Source organism: Dromiciops gliroides, chromosome 3 (assembly GCF_019393635.1).
Source record: "Dromiciops gliroides isolate mDroGli1 chromosome 3, mDroGli1.pri, whole genome shotgun sequence".
Taxonomy (NCBI): domain Eukaryota; kingdom Metazoa; phylum Chordata; class Mammalia; order Microbiotheria; family Microbiotheriidae; genus Dromiciops; species Dromiciops gliroides.
In genome coordinates this window covers 244,942,193-244,964,374 of record NC_057863.1, presented here as the reverse complement: position 1 = coordinate 244,964,374, position 22,182 = coordinate 244,942,193, and the positions used below count along the sequence as shown (strand labels likewise).

Here is a 22,182-nt window from a genome sequence, read left to right as displayed (position 1 = left end):
CTCAGAGTCTGGAGGAGAGGTGGCCCTTCCACACTGCTCAAAGCTCATTGGCTAGAGTCATTCAAGTCTATTGGTTTACTGGACTTGAGGGTGGTCCATGAGCAGAAAGTGCTGAGGTCAGAGTTCAGAGAACATACCCTCTGAGGGCCAGGCTCTTAGGTAGGTGTGGTTTCAATCAAGTCAACTTTAAGTGAGTCAATCAGCAAAGTCAATCCAATCAATCTTAATATAATCTCCTCGAGCAGGGCCTGTGGGGGGCCCAAAGCCCATTTTTTTTCTCTCTCTCCCCCCCCCCCCCTCTCTCTCTCTCACACACACACACACACACACACACACACACACACACACATATATATAATCAAAACAGAGATATTACCACCACAGTAGCCTTATGATGGTGCCATTAATCCACTAAAGTCTGCTTAAAGTCAAATAGTTGAAAAACATTAAAATCTTCCCAATTTTATCTCCAGACTTCATGCATTTTCCCTGGCTGTACCCCATACCTACAGTATTCTCCCTCCTGGTCTCTGCTTCCTGGCCTTCCTGACTTCCTTCAAGTCTCAGTCAAAATCCTACCTTCCACAAGCAGCTTTTCTCAACCCCCCCTTAACCCTTCCTTCTATTGTTGTTCAGTGGTTTCAGTGGTATCTGGCTCTTTGTGACCCCATTTGGGGTTTTCTTGGCAAAAATACTGGAGTGGCTTGCCATTTCATTCTTCAGCTCATTTTACAGATGAGGAAACTAAGAAAACAGTGGAGTGCCTTCCTCAGGGTCACACAGCTAGTGTCTGAGGTGTCTGAGTATCTAAGTGTCTGAGGTCAGATTTGAACTCATGAAGATGAGTCTTCCTGACTCCAGGACCAGCATTCTATCTACTGTGCCACCTAGCTGCCCTATCTGGCACATAGTAAGTGCTTAATAAATGCTTTTTGACTTGAATTAAGAAGAAAAGAATTATGAACTTTTAGAAAATGTTTGTATTGGCTTAATGAATGTAAAATATTTTGAATGTTTGTAAAATACTTTGCTACAGGTATATGAGCAAGATAACCTGCTGATATTGATCTTCACTTGAAAATAACCAAACTTTTATTATATGCTGTGGAAATTGTTGCATTAGGTAGAACTTTTAACCTCTTGAGACTGTACATGTGCTTTGTTTGTGGTTTATGATTTCATCTTTTACTTAGCAAAGGTGTTAAATGCAGATGAATCAGAAATTTAACATGCAAGAGGAAAATGCCATTGGGTCATCTACTGGAGTGCTCTGAGTAACACTTAAACTTGTTCCCGACTAGGAAGATAGTCCTGTGAAGGAAGTGCTAGGATATTCCCAATTCATTCCCCATCATTCCCTTTTGAACAAGAAAATTTCCCAACTGTTAAGCCATAGGACTGGCTATTATACCCCTTGAACGTGAAATTTCCCTGGCATTTCCTGGGATCAAACAGAGCTGAAAGAAATTTGTCTCAACATACTGTGAAATGATCCAGACCTGATGGAATAGTTCAGTGTTATTAAAAACAATATCCTTCTTTCCTTCATAGAAGTAACAATCTAACTTGGAGTTCTGACAATTTCACATAGTCACAAAATCCTCCTCTGGTTTTGCCACAAGGAAATTTAAGCCAGAACAAAGGCAGGCTAAGGAGACTCAGTATGAATTGCCACCTTTATTGTACAAATCTGGCAGAGTAAAGCCTAAGTCCTTTGGAACCCAAAAACCTCAGTGCTCCTACATATATTAACATAGCCTAAATCATATTAGGCAGGGCAGCTAGGTGGTGCAGTGGATAGAGCACTGGCCCTGGATTCAGGAGGACCTGAATTCAAATCCAGCCTCAGACACTTGACACTTAACTAGCTGTGTGACCCTGGGCAAGTCACTTAACTCCAACTGCCTCACCCCAAAAAAAAAATCATATTAGGCTAGGGCAGATAGATGGCATAGTTGACATAATGCCTGGCATGAAGTCTTCTTTCTGAGTTCAAATCCGATCTCAGACACTTACTAGCTGTGAGCCCTGGGCAAGTCACTTCACCCTGTTTGCCTCAGTTTCTTCATCTGTAAAATGAGCTGGAGAAAGAAATGGCAAATCACTCCAGTGTCTTTGCCAAGAAAACCCCAAAGGGGGGTCACAAAGAATCAGACACCATTGAAACCACTGAACAACAGTAAAAATCTTGGTTGCCATAACAATTTGATGGTTCATATTAGAATTGCAGTCTATAGAAAGTCCTAGATCTTTTTTCCTTGTGAATTGTTTTCCAGCCACAATTCCTTCATCTATACAATTCTCAATATTCTGTCTCTCCAGGTGAGTTTTTAATATATTAATATTTGCTATCATAAAGCTCATCTTTAACTGAAAAGTCCCTGAAATGATGCTCAAGTCTTTGATCTCCTACTCATACAAAAGGGATAGAATGGAAAGACTTCATCTGAAGATTACCTACCTAGTTTTTGTAAGCTGGGTATGATGGTTTTCACTAAAGCACAGTCAGATGTTCAATGAACCATATCCTAGCTGAGATAATTTGACTGACCCAGATGAAATGAGCCCAGTAGAAAGTAGCAGGAAGCAATATCTATCAATAAGGCATTGAGGGGCAGCTAGGTGGCGCAGTGGATAGAGCACTGGCCCTGGAGTCAGGAGTACCTGAGTTCAAATCTGGCCTCAGACACTTAACACTTACTAGCTGTGTGACCCTGGGCAAGTCACTTAACCCTAATTGCCTCACTAAAAAAAAAAATTAAAAAAAATAAGGCATTAAGATCTACAGAGTAACACACCAGCTCACTTTTGTGCAACTATGTCTCACTTAAATCCAATTCACACACAAGTGAAGACATCATCCTCATGATGTCATTGGTCCTCTTCAAAAATGAAGACTCAACAACAACAGCAGAGACTATAAGGTAGAGTCTATTTGGTGAGACCAACAGAGCCTTTTTTTGAGGGAACTGAAAGAGATCTCAGGCAACTTGCTGGCTTCTCTCCGCCATCTTGTCTTTGCTCCCAACAGAGCCCTTTAGAACAGAGATGCCAGGTCTGGAAAGGAACAGGTCCAGTGAAACCAATAGAGATGGTTTGACCAGTAGTAGACTTAGAAACAGTGGTATCATTACACTTAGAAAACACCAGAGATGGTACAGAAGAGTTCCAGGGGACTCATGATGGAAGGGGATCTCCAAATCCAGGGGAAAAAAAAGAACTGTGGAGTATAGATGCTGATTGAACCATACTATTTCTTTTGTTTTTGGTGCTGTTGTTTTTCTATTTTGATGTTTTTCTTCATTGCTCTGATTCTTCTCTTATAACATGACTAATGCAGAAATATGTTTAATGTTATTATATATAATATATATTTTTTATATATATGTATACACACATATATCTACATATATCTACATACATATACATACATACACACATACATACATATATATATATATATATATATATATATATATATATATATATAACCTATATCAGATTACCTGCTATCTAGGGGAGGGGGGAGGGAGGAGAGGGAGGGAGAAAAATCTGAAATTGGAAAGCTTGTATAAACAAATGTTGAGACCTATCTTTATATGTAACTGGAAAAAAAATACTTTTATCAGGAAAAAAAAACAAAAAACAACAACAACAAAAAAAGAAAGAAAGAAAGAAAACACCAGAGATCCTATAATACGATATAAGCTGCCCTTCCATATATATCACTCATATATAGATAGGATCCTTATGCAATCTCGCTTTTCCTCCCGATGGCATGTATATTCATGTGCCCTAAGCTTTTTTTTTTTTTTTTTTTGGTGGGGCAATGAGGGCTAAGTGACTTGCCCAGGGTCACACAGATAGTGTCAAGTGTTTGATGCTGGATTTGAACTCAGGTTCTCCTGAATCCAGTGCTTTATCCGTGCGCCACCTAGCTGCCCCCATGTGCCCTAAATTTATGAGAGGAGTGTTTTTTTTGCAAATCTTACTACATTCATTATTTTTACTTTGAAACAACTGTGTTTTGGGCAACTAGGTGGTGCAGTGGATAGAGCACCAGCCCTGGAGTCAGGAGGCCTTAGTTTAAATCCGGCCTCAGACACTTAACACTTACTAGCTGTGTGACCCTGGGCAAGTCACTTAACCCCAATTGCCTCACCAAAAGAAAAAAAAAAAGAAATAATTGTGTTTTCCAAATGAGGAGATAAAAGTAATTACATCAGTGGGGCCTTGTGAACAATTGTTTTGAGTGGCTATGGACCCGCAGAGTACCATAAACCTGGCTAGTTGTTTTGGGCACCCCAAAACACGTGCCATGATAACTACATATAAAGTAATGCTCAGAACCAAGAAAGTGATAGGCTTGATGTACTCTGATCACATCTGGAGTATGTCTTTAGTTCAGGCTACCAAATTTTAGGATGGACGTTGACAAATGCCTTTTGACAGACGTCTAAAAGTAGGGCAAGGAGGTGAAATTACTGAAGGCTCTCCCATGCAGAGTGAACTGAAGGAAGAGAACAGAAGATTTAGGCGTGCCGTGATAACTGTCTTGAAATATTCTGAAGGGCTATTTTATGGGCAAGATGGATTAGACTTGTTTTGCTTGACTCCAGAGAACCAGGGGAAAGGGAAGGAAGTTACAGAGGACGGATTTGGGCTCCACGTAAGCACAATTTCCTAGCAATTAGAGCTACTTCAAAATGGGACGGCTTGCTTTTGGAGGCAGTGAATTCACAATCACTTTTCCTCGAGGGAGGGGGGGGGGGCGTCAAAAAGAACCTCTAAGAATTTGTTCTATTTCTGAGATTCTATGATTATACGCGTTCCTGATTCCTTCTCTGCGCATTCTAGTTCCCTCTCTATTTAGTTTCCTTCGGGACAGGCAGGAAAACAAGACCTTGTCTCTGTTGCTATGGGTTGCTATAACAACCGCTGCACGCTCAGCATTGCCACCTCCCATACAAACACTCTCTCCCCTCCCCCACGTTTGTATCTTTTGTTCTTTTCCTGAGTCTCAACTTCGTCCACGCCCCTCCCTCACTCCTCACCCCCCTTTTCAGGGCTGGGGAAGGAGATCCTGAGCTTGGGGATGACTGGTTTAGGGCTGGAGGAGGGAAGGTGTGCACCAGTGCATGGCTTCTTCTTGGTGCTTGTTGACGGAAAAATTGAGGCCCGAAGTGACTAAACCCCTCCGGAGGCAGGAGTCGTGGTGGTGAAGTCATGTCTGATGATGGCTCTGAGGAATATGAGGAAGAGGAGAAATTGCCTTATCTCGGGGTGAGGATGAGGATTATGGATTCCGGGTGAGGGAAGAGGCGGCAGGGAGGAGGAGGGGGACATTTGTGTCCCGCTTGTGACTTCAGCCTAATAGGGCATCTGCAGCCCTTTCCTCCTAGATGCTCCCTCATTGCTTGGTTTATCAACAGTGCGAATAACGTGGTTAACAGAGTTCTGTCCTGGTTTACTTCCAACCTTTCTGAAAATTACCCTGTTTTCTTTAATGGAGCATCGTAGCTGCCTTGTGTGTGTGCCAAGGATATCTTCCTTTGCTCTCTGTATCTGTCTTCTAGCCCTCCTTCGATCCCTCTTTAGGTGATCTCATCAACTCCAATGGGTTCAGTTGGTGGTGTAATGCAGTGGGGAAAGTGTTGAACTTTCCCCTGAGGTTGAAGTCTGGGGGTACCTGAATTTGAATCAGCCACTTGAGACTGAACCTTTCTATTCCTCTCTGAGAGGTAGTGTGTGTAACATCCACTCACTCTTTGGAAAACTCCTTTAACCATTAGTTTCTTCATTTGTAAAACTAGTGGGTTGCACTAGATGATTTCTGAGATATCTTTAAGACCTGAATTTATGTTACTATTATTCTATGCCAGATAGTTATACATAAAATACATCGGGATAAAGACTGGACCTATCATTGATTGCAATGCCAGTGGATACCTTCTCTGCAATTTATAGTCTCAGAGGTTTGCCTCTAGAGCAGGGCTTCTTAAACTTTTCCCACTCAAGACCCCTTTTAGCCAGAGAAATCTTTACGTGAGCCTGGGTATATAAGTATATAAAATAAGTATACATAACCTTTTGCTAATGCTAAATTTTTCCTGACCCCCACATTCAGTTATGAGACCCCTATATGGGGTCGTGGCACACAGTTTAAAAAGCTTTGGCCTAGAGCACTGAGAGGTTACTAGCCAAGGGTAATGTAATATGTGTCAGAGGTGGAATTTGAAACCAGATTTTCCAAGCTTTGAGGCCAGTTCTCTGTCTACTGCATCACACTGCCTGTTTTCTCTCTTCTGATTCAGTCCCACATTTCCTACTGCCTCTTGGACATTTCTACCTGGCATCTTAGGCTCATTATACTCTCCCCCAACCCCACTGCTATTTCTTCCCTATTTATTTCTGTTGAGATGATCATCCTTTCACTCAGGTTTGTACCCCTGTAGTCATCCTCCACTCTTCATACTCAGTACTTGCATGTCCAATCAGTTGCTAAATCTGACCATTTCTACTTCAAAAACCCTCACATTTGTCCCCTTTTCATAAGGGTGTTGTAAATGACTCCCAACTTGTTTATTCCTCTCTCTTCTAGGACTGCTCAAAACCTTTGGTGGAGGTCTCTTGCCCCTTGTATAAAAAACAAACTCCAGGGCAGCTAGGTGGCGTAGTGGATAAAGCACCAGCCCTGGATTCAGGAGGACCTGAGTTCAAATATGACCTCAGACACTTGACACTTAATAGCTGTGTGACCCTGGGCAAGTCATTTAACCCTCGCTCAAAAAAAATGTAAATAAAAAACAAACTCCTCCTGGTATTTAAAGCTTTTCACTATCTGCTTCCAGCCTACTTTCCTAGACTTGGATTCTCCTTCCAGCCAAAATGGTTTGCTTATTGTTTCCGGAACTCTTCAACATAGTATCTTTTATCTTGGTGTCTTTGCACTATATCCCAAGCCTAGAACACATTCCCTCCTAACTTCTTTTCATCTCCTCTTATAGTCTTAGGTGTCACTTTAATGGAAAGCCTCTCCTGATCTCTCCAGTTTGGGGTTTTGTTTTTGTTTGTTTTTATTCTTTTTGTACTCTCTTTTTCCTGTGTTTACTCATCTAAGTGCTTTATTGCCATAAACTCTTTGAAAGGCAGGCACTATTTTTGTTTTCCTCTGTCTCTCAGTAACACACACTTATGCTTGTACTTAGTAGACTCTTGATTGACATTTCTTGGGTCAGTGCTTTTGTCTTGTTCCCTCCTCCAATATCTGGGAGGTAGGGGGAGGGAGATTCTGGGAGTTGGAGGGTGGGGAAGAGCCAACAGGCGAGAAAGATATTTTCTTGAGTCTGTGAATGGGACATGTTTTGTAAATCTTTCCCTTTCCTTTCTACCCATCCTGTTATGGAGTTAGGATTAAAGTTTAAACTGGCCAGCTAAACTGAAGGACAAGACACACCTTGAAAAGCAAGAATGATAAGCCTATTAGGCATGGCTGCTGCCTGAGTGGCATCAAAGGGACAGATAACTCCAGAAGTCAGGGCCACCTCCCCTCATTCCAGCTTTCTCCACCCCCAAAGGGAACTTTCCACAGTCATCTGATCACCTCATCTGTCCCTCCACCATCTGTCCTCTTTTTTTTTCTTTTTCTTTCTTTCTTTCTTTCTTTCTTTTTTTTTTTTTGCTTGGGGCAATGAAGGTTAAGCAACTTGCTCAAGGTCACACAGCTAGTGTCAAGTGTCTGAGGCCAGATTTGAGCTCAGGTCCTCCTGAATCCAGGGCCTATGCTTTATTCACTGCACCACCTAGCTGCCCCCCACCATCAGTCCTCTATAAAAGTTTTTGCCTTTCTCCTCTTCAAGGAGATAGGTATCTCAGAGAAGGTCTCCGAACCATCTCCCCATGTCATTTTCTCTAGCGCCTAAATAAAAAATTATTTTATTCTAATTGGATTTGTGTTCGAGAGGGTGTAATTCTTTATTTTGTTTTGTTTTGTTTTTGCTTTTTTTGGTGAGGCAATTGGGGTTAAGTGACTTGCCCAGGGTCACACAGCTAGTAAGTGTTAAGTGTCTGAGCCCAGATTTGAACTCAGGTCCTCCTGACTCCAGGGCCGGTGCTTTATCCACTGTGCCACCTAGCTGCCCCGGGTGTAATTCTTTAAAGAGGAAAAACTAAGGACCCCCATCACCACCAATTTCCCCATGACACATCGAAACTAAAATCCCAGAAGATCTAGCCTGTGACCAAGTCCACAATTGCAGTAGAAGCTGGGGAGTGGTATAATGTACAAGATGCAGCTTTTGGAGCCCCCTTTGACTTTTGATTTCTCCAAAATGACAGTGATTACCAACCCATTCATTTTCTCTTCTTGTCTTTCCCCTTCTGCCTCCCAGTCCCTCCTCCTGTTCCTTCTAAGCCCTTACCTTTTTAAATGTTCACCTTCCTTCTTCTCTTCATTATTTTTTCATTGCTATCCTGCCCCCTTACAAACCTCCAGAAAAATGTTGCATACCACTGTCGGATTCAACTTCCAGATACTGATCATGCCACTCTATTGTTTCTTTTAAGTAGTATTTTATTTTTTCCCAATTATATGTCAAGACAATTTTTTTAGCATTCACCTTTACAAGATTTTGAGTCACAAATGTTCTCCCTCTCTCCTTCCCCTCCCATCTTCCTAAAATGGTCATGCCATTCTATTCTTTTTTTTTTTTTTTGTGAAGCAATTGGGGTTACGTGACTTGCCCAGGGTCACACAGCTAGTAAGTGTTAAGTATCTGAGGCCGGATTTGAACTCAGGTCCTCCTGACTCCAGGGCCGGTGCTCTATCCACTGCACCACCTAGCTGCCCCTATGCCATTCTATTTTTTTTTTTTTTAAGTGAGGCAATTGGGGTTAAGTGACTTGCTCAGGGTCACACAGCTATTAAGTGTTAAGTGTCTGAGGCCAGATTTGAATTCAGGTACTCCTGACTCCAGGGCCGGTGCTCTATCCATTGTGCCACCTAGCTGCCCCCATTCTATTCTTGAAAAAATTATCTGGCTTCTCACTGTTTACATTATAAAAGCCAAATTTGCCAAAGTTTTCCATTATGTTTTTCCAGTAATGCTTTAGTGCTTTCTTAAGTACCCTTTATTATTGTTTGTCCTTCTTTCTGGAAGAGGGCCATGACAGACAGACATCATGACTTGCACTGAATTAGATTTAAGTGAGGAAGGGCTGTTGTCACCAACCTCACTTTTCTCCTCCAGAACTATCTGGGTCCAGTGGCAAGATATGTTAATAGGACAACTGGAGATGGCCCTGGATGTTTAAGGCAGTTTGGGTTAAGTGACTTGCCCGGGGTCACATAGCTAGTGTCTGAGGTGAAATTTGAACTCAGGTCCTCTTGACTCCAGGGCCAGTGCTCTATCCAGTTTTCCATCTAGCTGCTCCATTCTCTTTATAACAATCCAATATTGTGATATTTTAGAAACGAGCAACTGATATTGAAGTGACTTGCCCCATCTGACCCAACATTATGGGTACTTCATAAATACTTGTTGACTTGAATTCACAAAGCCAAGAAGTGTCAGAGCTAGGGTTTAATCCCAAACTGAAGACCACTGCTTCAAGCTCTTCCCCTTCACAAATCATGCTTGAAGCAAACTGGATTTACTCTGTGCACCAAGAACATTTCCCACTACCTCCATACCTTTGTTCACACCATTCTAGGTTTAGAATGTGCTTTCCAACATTCCCTATTCTTCAAGACCCAGGTCAATTGCAGTTTTCCTTCTGAGAGGTTCTCCCTTTGTTAGAAGCCATTGCTCAGTTCTCAGAATTCTTATAGCACTTTTGTCTATTCTATTTTAACAATCATAACAGTCATTTGAATTTCATAGCAATTTAAGGTTTAAAAAGTGCTTTCCTAGGGGGCCGCTAGGTGGTGCAGTGGAGTACTGCCTTCCCTTGTTGATTATCTTCAATTCATCCTATATGTCTTCTTTATAAATAGTTGTTTGCATATTGTTTCCCCTATTAGAACTCTGAATTTTCTGAAAGCAGGGGCTATTTCTGTCTTTTTTTCTTTTTTGCTGGGGGGGTGTCTTTTTTTTGCAGGGCAATGAGGCTTAAGTGACTTGCCCACGGTCACACAGCTAGTAAGTGTCAAGTGTCCGAGGCCAGATTTGAATTCAGGTCCTCCTGAATCCAGGGCCAGTGCTTTATCCACTGCGCAACCTAGCTGCCCCACTTCTGCCTTTCTTTTTTTCCAGTGCTTAACACAATGCCTGACACATCGTAGGCGTTTGATAAATGCTTGTTGACTGACAAAGGAGGTAAGGCATGCACAAATAACTGTATTACAAAACAATAAATAGTTCACATTCATACACTGCTTTAATGTTTGAGGTAAATGGTGAGAGAATTGTTCCCATTTTATAAATTAGGAAAATGAGGATGGGATTTAACCTGTTTTCTGTGTTCATGTTTGATACTCTTTCAACCTTATAATAGTGACTAGAATATGACTGGGTCGTCATTAGGAAAGCATTTTTTTTTTTGTGAGGCAGTTGGGATTAAGTGACTTGCCCAGGGTCACACAGCTTGTAAGTGTCAAGTGTCTGAAGCCGGCTTTGAACTCAGGTACTCCTGAATCCAGGGCTGGTGCTTTATCCATTGCACTACCTAGTGGCCTCATTTTTATTCATTCATTCATTAATTTATCTATCTATCTATCTATCTATCTATCTATCTATCTATCTATCTATCTATCTATCTATCTATCTATTCATTCATTTGTTTGTTTATTTTTAAACTTTTGCTTCATCCTTTTGAGGAGTTCTAGTTGAATTTATGCCCAGGCTGTGTTTTAATTAGAGAGTTTGCTTGTAAATGTTTGGGAATAATTTTCTTCTTCTGAGTTTGTGTCATAAGCATCCTTGTCACCATAATAGCTTTGTATGGTGGAATTTTTGTTTGTTTGTTTGTTTGTTCATTCTTCCAGTCTACTTTTTTACCTCAAACTTAATGTTAGGACCAGGGTCTGTGAATTTCTGGAGGGAATTCCTAGCCTGTTTGCTTCTTTCTTGGGGTACTGAGTGTTGTCTTATTCCAGTATCTTAGAGTCAGCTCAGTTTAGCGACCTGAAAGTTTCAGCGCTCCCAAAGTTGGTCTAACCCAGGCAAAATCTGATTGATGTCCCCTTAGTCTGAGCTCTGCAAGTTCCCAAATTATGTTTGGGTCTGAGCAAGCAGACTACTGCTAGACTCAGCAATTGTCAGTGAGCTGGTTCAGAGTAACAGAACTTTGGGTATGATATTCCCCTGGTAATTCTTCTGCAGATTTCAGAATGGACTAGAAACTGGAACTGAGACCTTGCTTTGCTCCTAGGGTCTAAGTCACTCTTCCTGCTTGTCTTGGTAGATAGGCTAGGATTTGCTACCATTCCTACTCCTGAATACCAACCCTGGGCACAGATCCCCTCCACAGTTTGACCTGTATTTGTGAACTAGAACTGGCTAGTGGGTGACAGAGCTGCCAGTTGGCACTTGTTTCTGGGTGTTCATTCTCTCCTTGTGTTGGAATGCTCCAACCTCCTACCCAGACTCCCATCCCCATTGTCTCTGTCTATCCCAATCTGGGATAGAAAAGTGATTCACTGTGAATTTTTCTTGGATTTCCCTATCTGGTACAGTTTCTAGAGCTATTTGAAGGAGTTGTGTTGTTGGGGTTTTTTGGGGGGGTGGGGCGGCTTATTGTACTTCTTTATATTACACTGCCCCCTGTAGTACTTTTAATGACCCTCTAACTTATCCTAAAACAAGATCCCATTTTAAAAATACTATTGCTTAGGGGCAGCTAGGTGGCGCAGTGGATAAAGCACCAACCTTGGATTCAGGAGTACCTGAGTTCAAATCCGACTTCAGACACTTGACACTTACTAGCTGTGTGACCCTGGACAAGTCACTTAACCCCCACTGCTCCGCCAAAAAAAAAAAAATACCATTGCTTTACAAGTGTATGAGTCTCCAGTCTCTAAAGAAGATCACTCAGAGGGCAGTAGAGACATGTAATGATGTGGGAAGGGTACAAACTATAACAAAAGACTCTGAAGAAGTATCAGAGTAAAGAATGGAAGCCTATATGATAGCTAGAGCAGTGGTCACAAGGGGGAGAAACAACCATCCTTTTATTAAAATGCTGGAATTATTAACAAAATGATTAAAATACCCAGAAATTATCTCTCAACACTTTTTAAATGCCACATAGTCAAATATATGTGATCTCATTAATTTAGAAGTTCCTTCTAACAGTGTAAATCACAACCCATACATGGGAGCCCATCTTGTGTGACTTTTCCTCCCCCATATCACAGGGTCATATATTTAAATGCAACCCCTTCATTTTACAGGTGTGGGCACTGAGGCTCAGAATTTAAATGATTTATCCATAGTTACAGAGAGGAAGGGGAGGAGGGGAAGGCAACAAGATTTATTAAGCTTCTACCATGTGCCAGGCACTATGCTAAGTGCTTTACAAGTATTATCTCATTCGATCCTCACAACAATCCTGTGAGATGGGTGCTGTTATTATTCCCATTTTATAGTTGAGGCAACTGAGTCAAAGAGAGATTAAATGACTTGCCCACAGTTACACAACTAATAGGTGTCTGAGGCTAAATTTGAATTCAGCTCTTCTTGTCTCCAGCCCCATTGCTGTATATACTTTGACACAGGGATATTAAATATCAGAGAAAGGATTTAGACCAAGGTTTTCCCCACTACAATTTCAGTACACATTCTATTATGCTACACTGCCTCTTTTACTCTGTTCTCTGGGTTTCCTGACTGATCATATGTTGGTTATATGTTGGTTGCAGTTGTCAGGATCGCTATGCTAAGACCACCCCTCTGTTTTTACTCCTCTATTAAGAAATACCCTGTTTGGGCAGCTAGGTGGCACAGTGGATAGAGCACTGGCCTTGGAGTCAGGAGTACCTGAGTTCAAATCCGGCTTCAGACACTTAACACTTAATAGCTGTGTGACCCTGGGCAAGTCACTTAACCCCAATTGCCTCACTAAAAACAAAAAAAAAAAGAAAGAAAGAAAGAAATACCCTGTTTTCCAGAGCTAAGGCCAAGCAAGCAAGCTGTGCCCTGAGCCTGGCAAAACAACAATCCTTTGTGCTCACCCTCTAGATGAACTCTGCTGCAGCAAAATCCCAGAATTGTTTCACACCAACACCAGGTGGTCCCTGAGCTTGGACAAGCGCCTGCAGGTTCCATGTTCTGGTCATGAAGCCTTGCTATGAATCAAACTTGCCTCATTGTTTCTGTTACCCTTCATTGTCAGGGATACAGCTCACTGCGTAGCCATTGGTATATGTATTGAGATTTGCCCACACTAAAGGGGGTCCCCCAATGGGGGTGGCATGGGACATATATCTAGTTTCCATCCTTTCTTAGGAAAGAGAACTCCACTTGTAAGCCATTTCCCTCACAATCAAATTAAACATCTGTTTGATTTCTGACTCTCCTGTCTCTTTCCTATTCTGCTTTGTTCTGCTCTAGTTATTACAGTACTTGGTTTGTTTGTTTTTTGGCAGGGCAATGAGGGCTAAGTGATTTTCCCAGGGTCACATAGCTAGTAAGTGTCAAGTGTCTGAGACTGGATTTGATCAGGTCCTCCTGAATCCAGGGCGGGTGCTTTATCCACTGTGCCACCTAGCTGCCTCCAATCACAGTACTCTTTTACAATGTAGTAGATTTCATGGAATATATTTTGTAATGTTCTGGGGATACTGTGATTGTTGTTCAGTCATTTCAGTTGTGTTCTACTCTTCATGACCCCATTTAGGGTTTTCTTAGCAAAGATACTAGAGTAGTTTGCCATTTCTTTCTCCATCTTCAGATGAAGAAACTGAGGCAAACAGGGTTGAGTAAATTGCCCAGGGTCACACAGCTAATAATTATATGAGGTCAGATTTTAACTCAGGAAGTCAAATCCAGGTTCTGAAACTCCATTCCAAGTGTACTTCCCTCCACTACATTTCTCATTTTCCATGACGTTGGTCAACACCTTAAATGAGCCTAGATCTCCTTATTTAGACTCGATTTTAAGTGGGTGATTGAAGGAAGTTATATCTGTGGTTGTGTGTATTATATAATTTTTGCATATTTTTATATGAAGTATAATTTTTATACATGTGTGGGAGTTCTGCCTTTTGTTTTACTAAAGTTAGATGCTTTCATAAAACCAGTAAACATCAAACATATCAGGAGCTTATAAATTCACTATATATCACTTAGCTGTACATCTCCTTCAAGTAAAGAATCTGATATCAGTTGCCTAAGCTTTATTGTGAGTTCAAGGCACTGTGTTACCTCTGGGTGAAAATGTATTCTTTATTTCTAACTGTCAAGTGAAAAGCTTTATCTAAAGTAAAGGGAATTTCAGGCATCAATAACCATGTGCAAAGGTTATTTTGGGGAATAAGATAGTCTTTTGAGAGTACCTGAAATCAGTTATTAAAAGGAAGTTTAAAAATATTGAACATGTGAAATATTAGCAGAGCTGGCCAGAGCCGAGCAGAGTAACCAGAAGAAGTAGCCTATCTTGTATAATTTCAGGTACTCTCAGAAGAAAGAATACATAGATTCATCTATTAAATAAATCAGTTCACTCTGATTATCTAATTTCTTCAGGAATATGAAGGAGAACGTAATGAGGAAGGTGAACGACATGGATTTGGAAAAGCAATATTGCCCAATGGGGATAAATATGAAGGACAATATGAACATGGTAAAAGACATGGTCAGGTAAGAATAAATGTGTTAGGTGAATTTATCTTCTAAAAACTGCATCTATGATTTTTAGGGCATATTTTAACTTAGGAGTAATATGTAAAAATATGTTTCAGGGGACCTACAGGTTTAAGAATGGTTCTCGATACATTGGAGAATACAAAGAAAATAAAAAACATGGTCAAGGCACTTTTTTCTATGCAGATGGATCACAATATGAAGGTAAAATTGTATCGTAAGTTAAATATTAATGGTTCAACATAAAACCAGTTTGGTTTTTCTCTTGATGAGTGAGCTTATCTGTGAATACTGAAGTATGAGGGAAGCTGCAAAATTCTTTGTTTCAGTTGGTCAACATTCATTTATTGAATGCTTGTTATGTACAAAGCATTATACTATCTACTGTGGGAGATAGTAGATAAATAAAAATATAAAAATGTAGTCCCTTCCTTCAAAGACTTCACAATCTAGCCAGTAAGAGAGAAGCCATAAATATTGGGAGAGACAGAGACAGACAGAGACAGAGAGATAGAGAGACAGACAGAGAAAGAGAGAAAGTCAGGAACCTTGTTAATAAATGACACCCCCCAAAAGTCATTGCTTTAAAAATCTGTTTGGGGGGGCAGCTAGGTGGCGCAGTGGATAGAGCACCAGCCCTGGAATCAGGAGTACCTGAGTTCAAATCCAGCCTCAGACACTTAACACTAGCTGTGTGACCCTGGGCAAGTCACTTAACCCCAATTGCCTCACTAAAAAAAAAAAATCTGTTTGGGGTTTGTGTGATCAGAAAACACTTTTCAGAGAAGTAAAGAAAAAGACATGAGTATGGAGTATTAGCTGGAGCATGAGTGTGGGGAATGACACAAGCAAAGAATTAGTTGGAGATATTGGAGAGTAGTAATAATAGTCTGACAAACGGAATGGTCATGTTGGGAAATAATGGGAGAAAAAAAACTAGAAAGTTCTGTTGGGGGGCAGCTAGGTGGCACAGTGGATAGAATACCGGCCCTGTATTCAGGAGGACCTGAGTTCAAATCCAGCCTCAGACACTTGACACTTACTAGCTGTGTGACCCTGGGCAAGTCACTTAACCCTCATTGACTCACAAAAACAAACCAATGAACAAACCAAAAGAAAATTCTGTTGGGGCTAGACTGTGCCCTCCAATACCAGGCTAAGGAGTTTGAGACATCATCTAGTAAGTAGTGAGAAACAATTGAAGGATTTGGGTCAGATGATTGACATAATCTATGAGTTTTATGATGATTCTAAACCAGTTGGAAGAAATGATTGATGAGTTCTTAATACATATCAAAATCTGGTGCTGAGGCAGGATATGGTTTTGATAAGAGTCTTTATGAAACCAAAGTTATTTATGTTGGAGTTTTCTTTCACCTAAAAGAAACGCATCAAGCAAATTCATTATTTGTCTTGCTAAAAATATCACCTTTATTGTCAAAGATAATCAGTCAACAAGCACTTACTTATTAAGCATCTTCTATGTAAGGGCTTCTTGAATTTTTTTCTACTTATGACCCCTTTTTGCCTGAGAAATTTTTATGCAAGCCCAGGAATATAGGTATATGAAATAAGTATATATAACCTTTACTGTTGTGAAACTTTTCATAAGCCCCACAGGGAAAGTATCTGAAAATGTGTATCTCTGCATTTTAAGTTTCTTACCTGTATCAAGAATGAGTGCCATGTTCCATCTTCATTCTTTTGGCCTCGTGGTTTATCATACTGTTGATCAGAGTTCTAAAATCTTACAAAGTCGTTTTTCTCTGTGATGTTATTAGTAATTGTATAGATTGTTCTAATAGTTCTATTCACTTGGCTCTGCATCAGTTAATAAAGGTCTTCCCAGTGTCTTCTGAAATTGTCCATTTCATCATTACTCATTGCTTTAAAAATTGTACATTTCATTATTTCTTTGGGGGGGGCAGGGAAGTGAGGGTTAAGTGACTTGTCCCCAGGGTCACACAGCTGTTGTCAAGTATCTGAGGCTAGATTTGAACTCGGGTCCTCCTGAATCCAAGGCCAATGCTTTATCCACTGCACCACCTAACTTCCCCCCATTTTATTATTTCTTATTACATACATACACGCAAATATTATACATTTTTAGTCATTCTACAATAGGAAGATATGCACTCTTAGTCTCTAATTTTTGACTACCACAAAAAGAACTGCTATAATTTGTTTGTTCTTTTTATACAAATAGATCCTTTTTCTCTTTCCTTGTTTTCTTTGGGATGTAGGACTACTAATAGTCTAGCTGGGCAAAAGTCATGAACCATTTGGTAACTTCTTGGACATAGTTCTTCTCTACTTTCCAGAGTGGCTAAATCAATTCATAATTCCACCAACTCTGCACTCTCGTTCCTGTTTTCCCACAGCCTTACTATTCTGAGGGGTATGCGGTAGATCCCGAAAGTTCTTTAAATTTGCATTTCTCTTAGTAATTTAGAGCATTTTTCAGATGATGCTTGATACCTTGGATTTTCCCTTTGAAAAATGCCTAGTCATATTCTTTGACAAGTTCAGAATTATATAGACCCTTTTTAAAGTACCCACATCCTAGCTAAGCGATCTTTTTTGTTATCCTTGTTAACTCTCTACTTTCCAACTCATAAACCCCACTTTAGACAGGACAATTTTTTTCATTGTATTCACACATCATAATAATTATTCCCACCCCTACGTGCTCCTCTGTCCCTTTCCACCCATCAATATATATCATGGTATGGGGATAGAATAATGGACTGAGAGTTAAGGAAAAACTAGATTCTTTTGTTGGTTCCACCTCAAATTGGCTGTGTGGGAAACACTCTGTCTCTGTTTCCTTATCAAGGGTAAAGAAAAGTGAAGGGTAATGGGCAGGCTCATCTGAAAAGTCCCTTATAATTCTAATATTCTGTGACTTTATTGCTTGGCTCAAGTCCTGTGACCCCTATATCAAGCCTTACTACTGTAGCCCTCATTTATCCTTATAATTTTCTGAATTACCACAAATACAGCCTATACTATGCAGTTCAACACAGATTGTATTTTATATTTTCTCATATTTGATCTCTGATTGATGAATGTGTGATAGTCCGGTAAGCTTCTTTAGGGAAGGAACTGTGTTTTCCATTTGTATAAGTGCCCGACACACATTAGGTACTCAATAAATACTTTGACCAATCACTTAGCATCCCTCTGAAAGTTATGACTTTCTCTAGATGTTTTCATTATTCAAACAATTAATATTTCTCTTTAGATGTGTGTATAACACCATAGTACATTATAAAATTTCAAAGACAGCCCAAATTTGATTCCTTATGCTGGCATGTTTTTTTTTTCATTGTCAATTTCAGGAGAATGGGTAAATGATGAAAAGCATGGCTTTGGAGTTTATCACTATCCAAATAATGATACATATACAGGGGAATGGTTTGCTGGCCAAAGGTTTGTTTTATTTTTTGTTTTGTTTTACTGTTTATTCAGTCTTATATTTTTATTTCAACTGTGATGTGTGTTCGGATTTATTATATTTATTAAGAAAAAAATTAATAACAATGAAATCTACAACTCTTACAAATTCTTACATGAATTGGAAAGAAAGCATTCTAGAAAATATCTACCTCAGTATGATCCTATGGCCTCTGTCTCAGAAGACCAACTTCATAAGACAGCCCTCCACCGGTTTATGTGGGGAAAGTTCTCACCGCACAACTAAAGAAAGTAGCATTTGCACTCTGCTCTCATTTATAACAGAGCACAGAAGAACATAGGAGATAGAATGCTAGACTTGGATTCAGTAAAGTTATAACCAGGGTATAACGATTGGTGCTTTGCCTCAGGGTGCTGAAATTTGAAAAGTACTCATAGCACTTTCAGCAATGTATAAAAAACTGAGTTTGGAACCTGGGTAGCAAAAATAATTAGGTCATATAGGAAGCTATGAGATGGAATGTGCTTTCTTTCCCCCAGTCACTATATCCCAGGCGAGCTTTTCTTCAGTCCTTACATGGGATAGAGCAGCATTACTTTGTCCTGCATTTTGTAAAATTTTCCCTGAATGCAAAATTGCTAGTTATAACTCTGAGTAGACCTTAATTCTAATCTCTCTTTTGATACTTAACTCTATTTGACCAGAAATGAATAATTTAAGCTCTTTCAACCTGAGTTTCTTCATGTGTAAAATGGGAATATTAATATATATCATACCTGTCTCACAGTGTTGTGAGCCTCAAATAAAATAATGTAGACAAATCACTTAGTAAAACTTAATGTGCTATATAGATAGCTATTGTTATAGAAGGGATTGTGTTGGATCCCAGAGAAGAATTACAGTCCCTTATTCGTTTCTAGGAAATGTAGACCTTCTTTGTGTGGCTTTTAGAGTGATATACAAAATTACTATAACCAACCACTGTGTTTAGAAAGCTAAGTTTTGTTTCATGATAGGCTCCTCTGTTTAAGCACAGGCTGAGGATTTCCCGCCTTTGACCAGTGTACATGATAGAATTGGGCAAAAATATTTCCTGTTTTGTAACTATGCAACTTCCTGTTTGAGATACCAACTCAAGTCAATCTGGCCGATGGAGTCCCCAGGGGAATGACTATAACAAATTCAAGGTATTCTGTGGTTCCACATTCTTTTTTTTTTTGGCAGGGCAGTGAGGGTTAAGTGACTTGCCCTGGTTCACACAGCTAGTAAGTGTCAAGTGTCTGAGGCCAGATTTGACCTCAGGTCCTCCTGAATTCATGGCTGGTGCTTTATCCACTGTACCACCTAACTGCCACGGTTCCACACTCTTAAAACTATAGCTCATGAGATCTCACCAGTGAGTTTGCCCATGATATTCAGCCAGAGGATTTAGTTGGCTAAAAGCAAAGGCATTTACTTTGCTTAGTAAGTAATAAAAGGTATAGTAATAAAATCTCTTCTCCATAAACTTGGATTATACTATCCCTCAAGGACACAAAGCATCAATGGAAAGAGTGGCATTCACATAGAGGTCAAAAGTAGAGAGGTACATACATAGGGAAAATGAATACCTAGAAAGGCTGTATATTCTTTACATGTATATGAATATGTAAAATAAACAAAAACAAAAACTAGCACCTCTAGGGTGAGAGCTTGCCAAGTCCTTTTCAGGGCTGCTCATGTACCTTTGGTGTCCGTGCACCTTCACCCAACTCTCACCAGTGGCTCCAAGAAGCTGTAGTATGTGCAGTGGCCACACTCCAGTAAACCTTTTCAGTAGATGAGCTAAACCAAGTCGAGGGTAACAATGGGCCTCAGACCCATTGGTGAATTAGGGGAGTGCCTACCCCAAGCATGTGAAGACTTCCCCTGGTGGAATGGATGGATGAAAACAATTTGTTCCAAAGACCGTGAAGAAGGCTGAAGCCAGTGCTTTGGAGCTCTTAGAGTTTGCTCAGATTTTGAAGATGCCAAGGTAACCCACTGCATAGTGGGCCATTGCTGGTTGTCCTTACTTTGTCTTGCCACTGAACTTGAATGACTAGAAGAGAATAAAGCTGACAACTTTGTATGACTCTGCCTCACTTAAATACAATTGATGTGAGAGTCGACATCACTCTGTGATATCATTGGTTCTTTTAAAAAAAAAGATAAACAACAACTTTCATATGTATTATTTATATGTATAAGAGTATATATATATATATATATATATATTCCTTTTCAGTACCATTTAAAAGAATGCCACAAATTTTTACCTCTAGTTTCTACAGCAATGTGTTCAATCTTGCAATCTCCCTTTTGTTTATGTTTCATTTAGATTTGTACAAAATGGAGAGGGAAATAAAAGTTTCCTGCTATTACTATATACATCTTCTTGTAATTCAGTTCATTGTTTCTTTATAAATTTAGATCTTAAGACATTTAGAGAATATGAGTTTGCTATTGATTTGGGTTGATGTCTATGGTTCCTTTTGGCTTAATGTTATTTCCTTGTTTATATTTTTTTATGCTGGGAATTTTTGTTTTTGCTTTGTCTAATCATATAATTGCATCTAGAGTCACACAAAAGATTCTAGTTGAAGGAATGTCATATGACTTAAAAGATCAGGGGAAAAGGCAGAGACACAGGCATTTAGCAGAAAAGGCTTCCAGAGAAGCAAGCAAATTGCTTTATTGTGCTTCAGAGATATTGCACATTTCTGTTATTTGGTTTTGGTTTTTGTGGGGTTTTTTTACAAATTGAAGGTTTGTGGCAAACCTGCCTCCAGCAAGTCTGTTGGTGTCATTTTTCTAACGTGCTTACATCATGTTTCTGTTTCACATTTTGGTAATTTTCACAATATTTCAAACTTTTTCATTATTATTGCATCTGTTACAGTGATCTGTGATTGGAGCACCGATGTTACTATTGTAATTGTTTTGGAGTGCCATGAGCTACACCCATATAAGACTGTGAGCTTAATTGATAAATGTAGTGCATGTTCTGACTGTTCCACTTACCAGCCATTCTTCCATCTATCTCCCTTTTGTTGGGCCTCCCTATTTCCTAAGACACAACAATATTGAAGAATATTACATAAACTTAGTTGATTAACTCCAATTTTGAAAGAAGTTCTACTTTGGGTAAAATACTGTCAAACAGCATCATATACCACAGAGAAATCTTTCATGAAAAGAAGAATCAATTGATGTAGCAAAATTCATCGTTATCATAATTTTTAAAATTGCCACAGTCACCCCAACCTTCAGCAACCACCACTTTGATTAGTCAGCAGTCATCAACACTGAGGCATCACCCTCCACCAGCAAAAAGATTATTATTCACAGAAGGCTCAGGTATATTTAACAATAAAGTGTTTTTTAATCAAGGTATATACATTGGGTTTTTTTTAGAATTAATACTATTGCACACTTAATAGACTACTGTATAGCACAAACATAACTTTTATTTATTTTATTTTTTTTTTTTTTGGTGAGGCAATTGGGGTTAAGTGACTTGCCCAGGGTCACACAGCTAGTGTCAAGTGTCTGAGGCCGGATTTGAACTCAGGTCCTTCTGAATCCAGGGCCAGTACTCTATCCACTGCACCACCTAGCTGCCCCAAAACATAACTTTTATATGTACTGGAAAACCAAAAAATTGATGCGACTCACTTTATTGCAATATTCGCTTTATTGAGATGGTCTAGAAGCCAACCAGCAATATCTCTGAGGTATGCTTATATTGTATTCTCTTATTAAAATGTAATAATTCTATCCATAGCACTTAGCACAGAGCCTAACAAATATTAAGTGTTTTAAAAATGCTTCTTCATTCATTTATTCATTGTCATAGTAAACAGAGGAGCCAGGAGAAATTTTACCTTTTGCTGCAACTCTCCAAAAGGACAAATGAAAGGACAAAAAAATGTACTATTAAAC

At 39.7% G+C, this 22,182-nt stretch overlaps 1 protein-coding gene across 1 annotated transcript in view; it reads left to right on the top strand.

Annotated features, from left to right (window-relative positions):
* Positions 1-4,967: 4,967 nt before the first annotated feature.
* LOC122749879 (radial spoke head 1 homolog) overlaps positions 4,968-22,182 on the top strand; it is a 36,674-nt gene continuing 19,459 nt past the window's right edge. The window contains exons 1-4 of the mRNA XM_043996441.1: positions 4,968-5,283; positions 14,685-14,798; positions 14,900-15,005; positions 18,143-18,233. Coding sequence (XP_043852376.1) covers positions 5,227-5,283; positions 14,685-14,798; positions 14,900-15,005; positions 18,143-18,233 — 368 coding nt within the window. The 5' untranslated portion in view covers positions 4,968-5,226. The remainder of the gene's footprint in view (positions 5,284-14,684; positions 14,799-14,899; positions 15,006-18,142; positions 18,234-22,182) is intronic.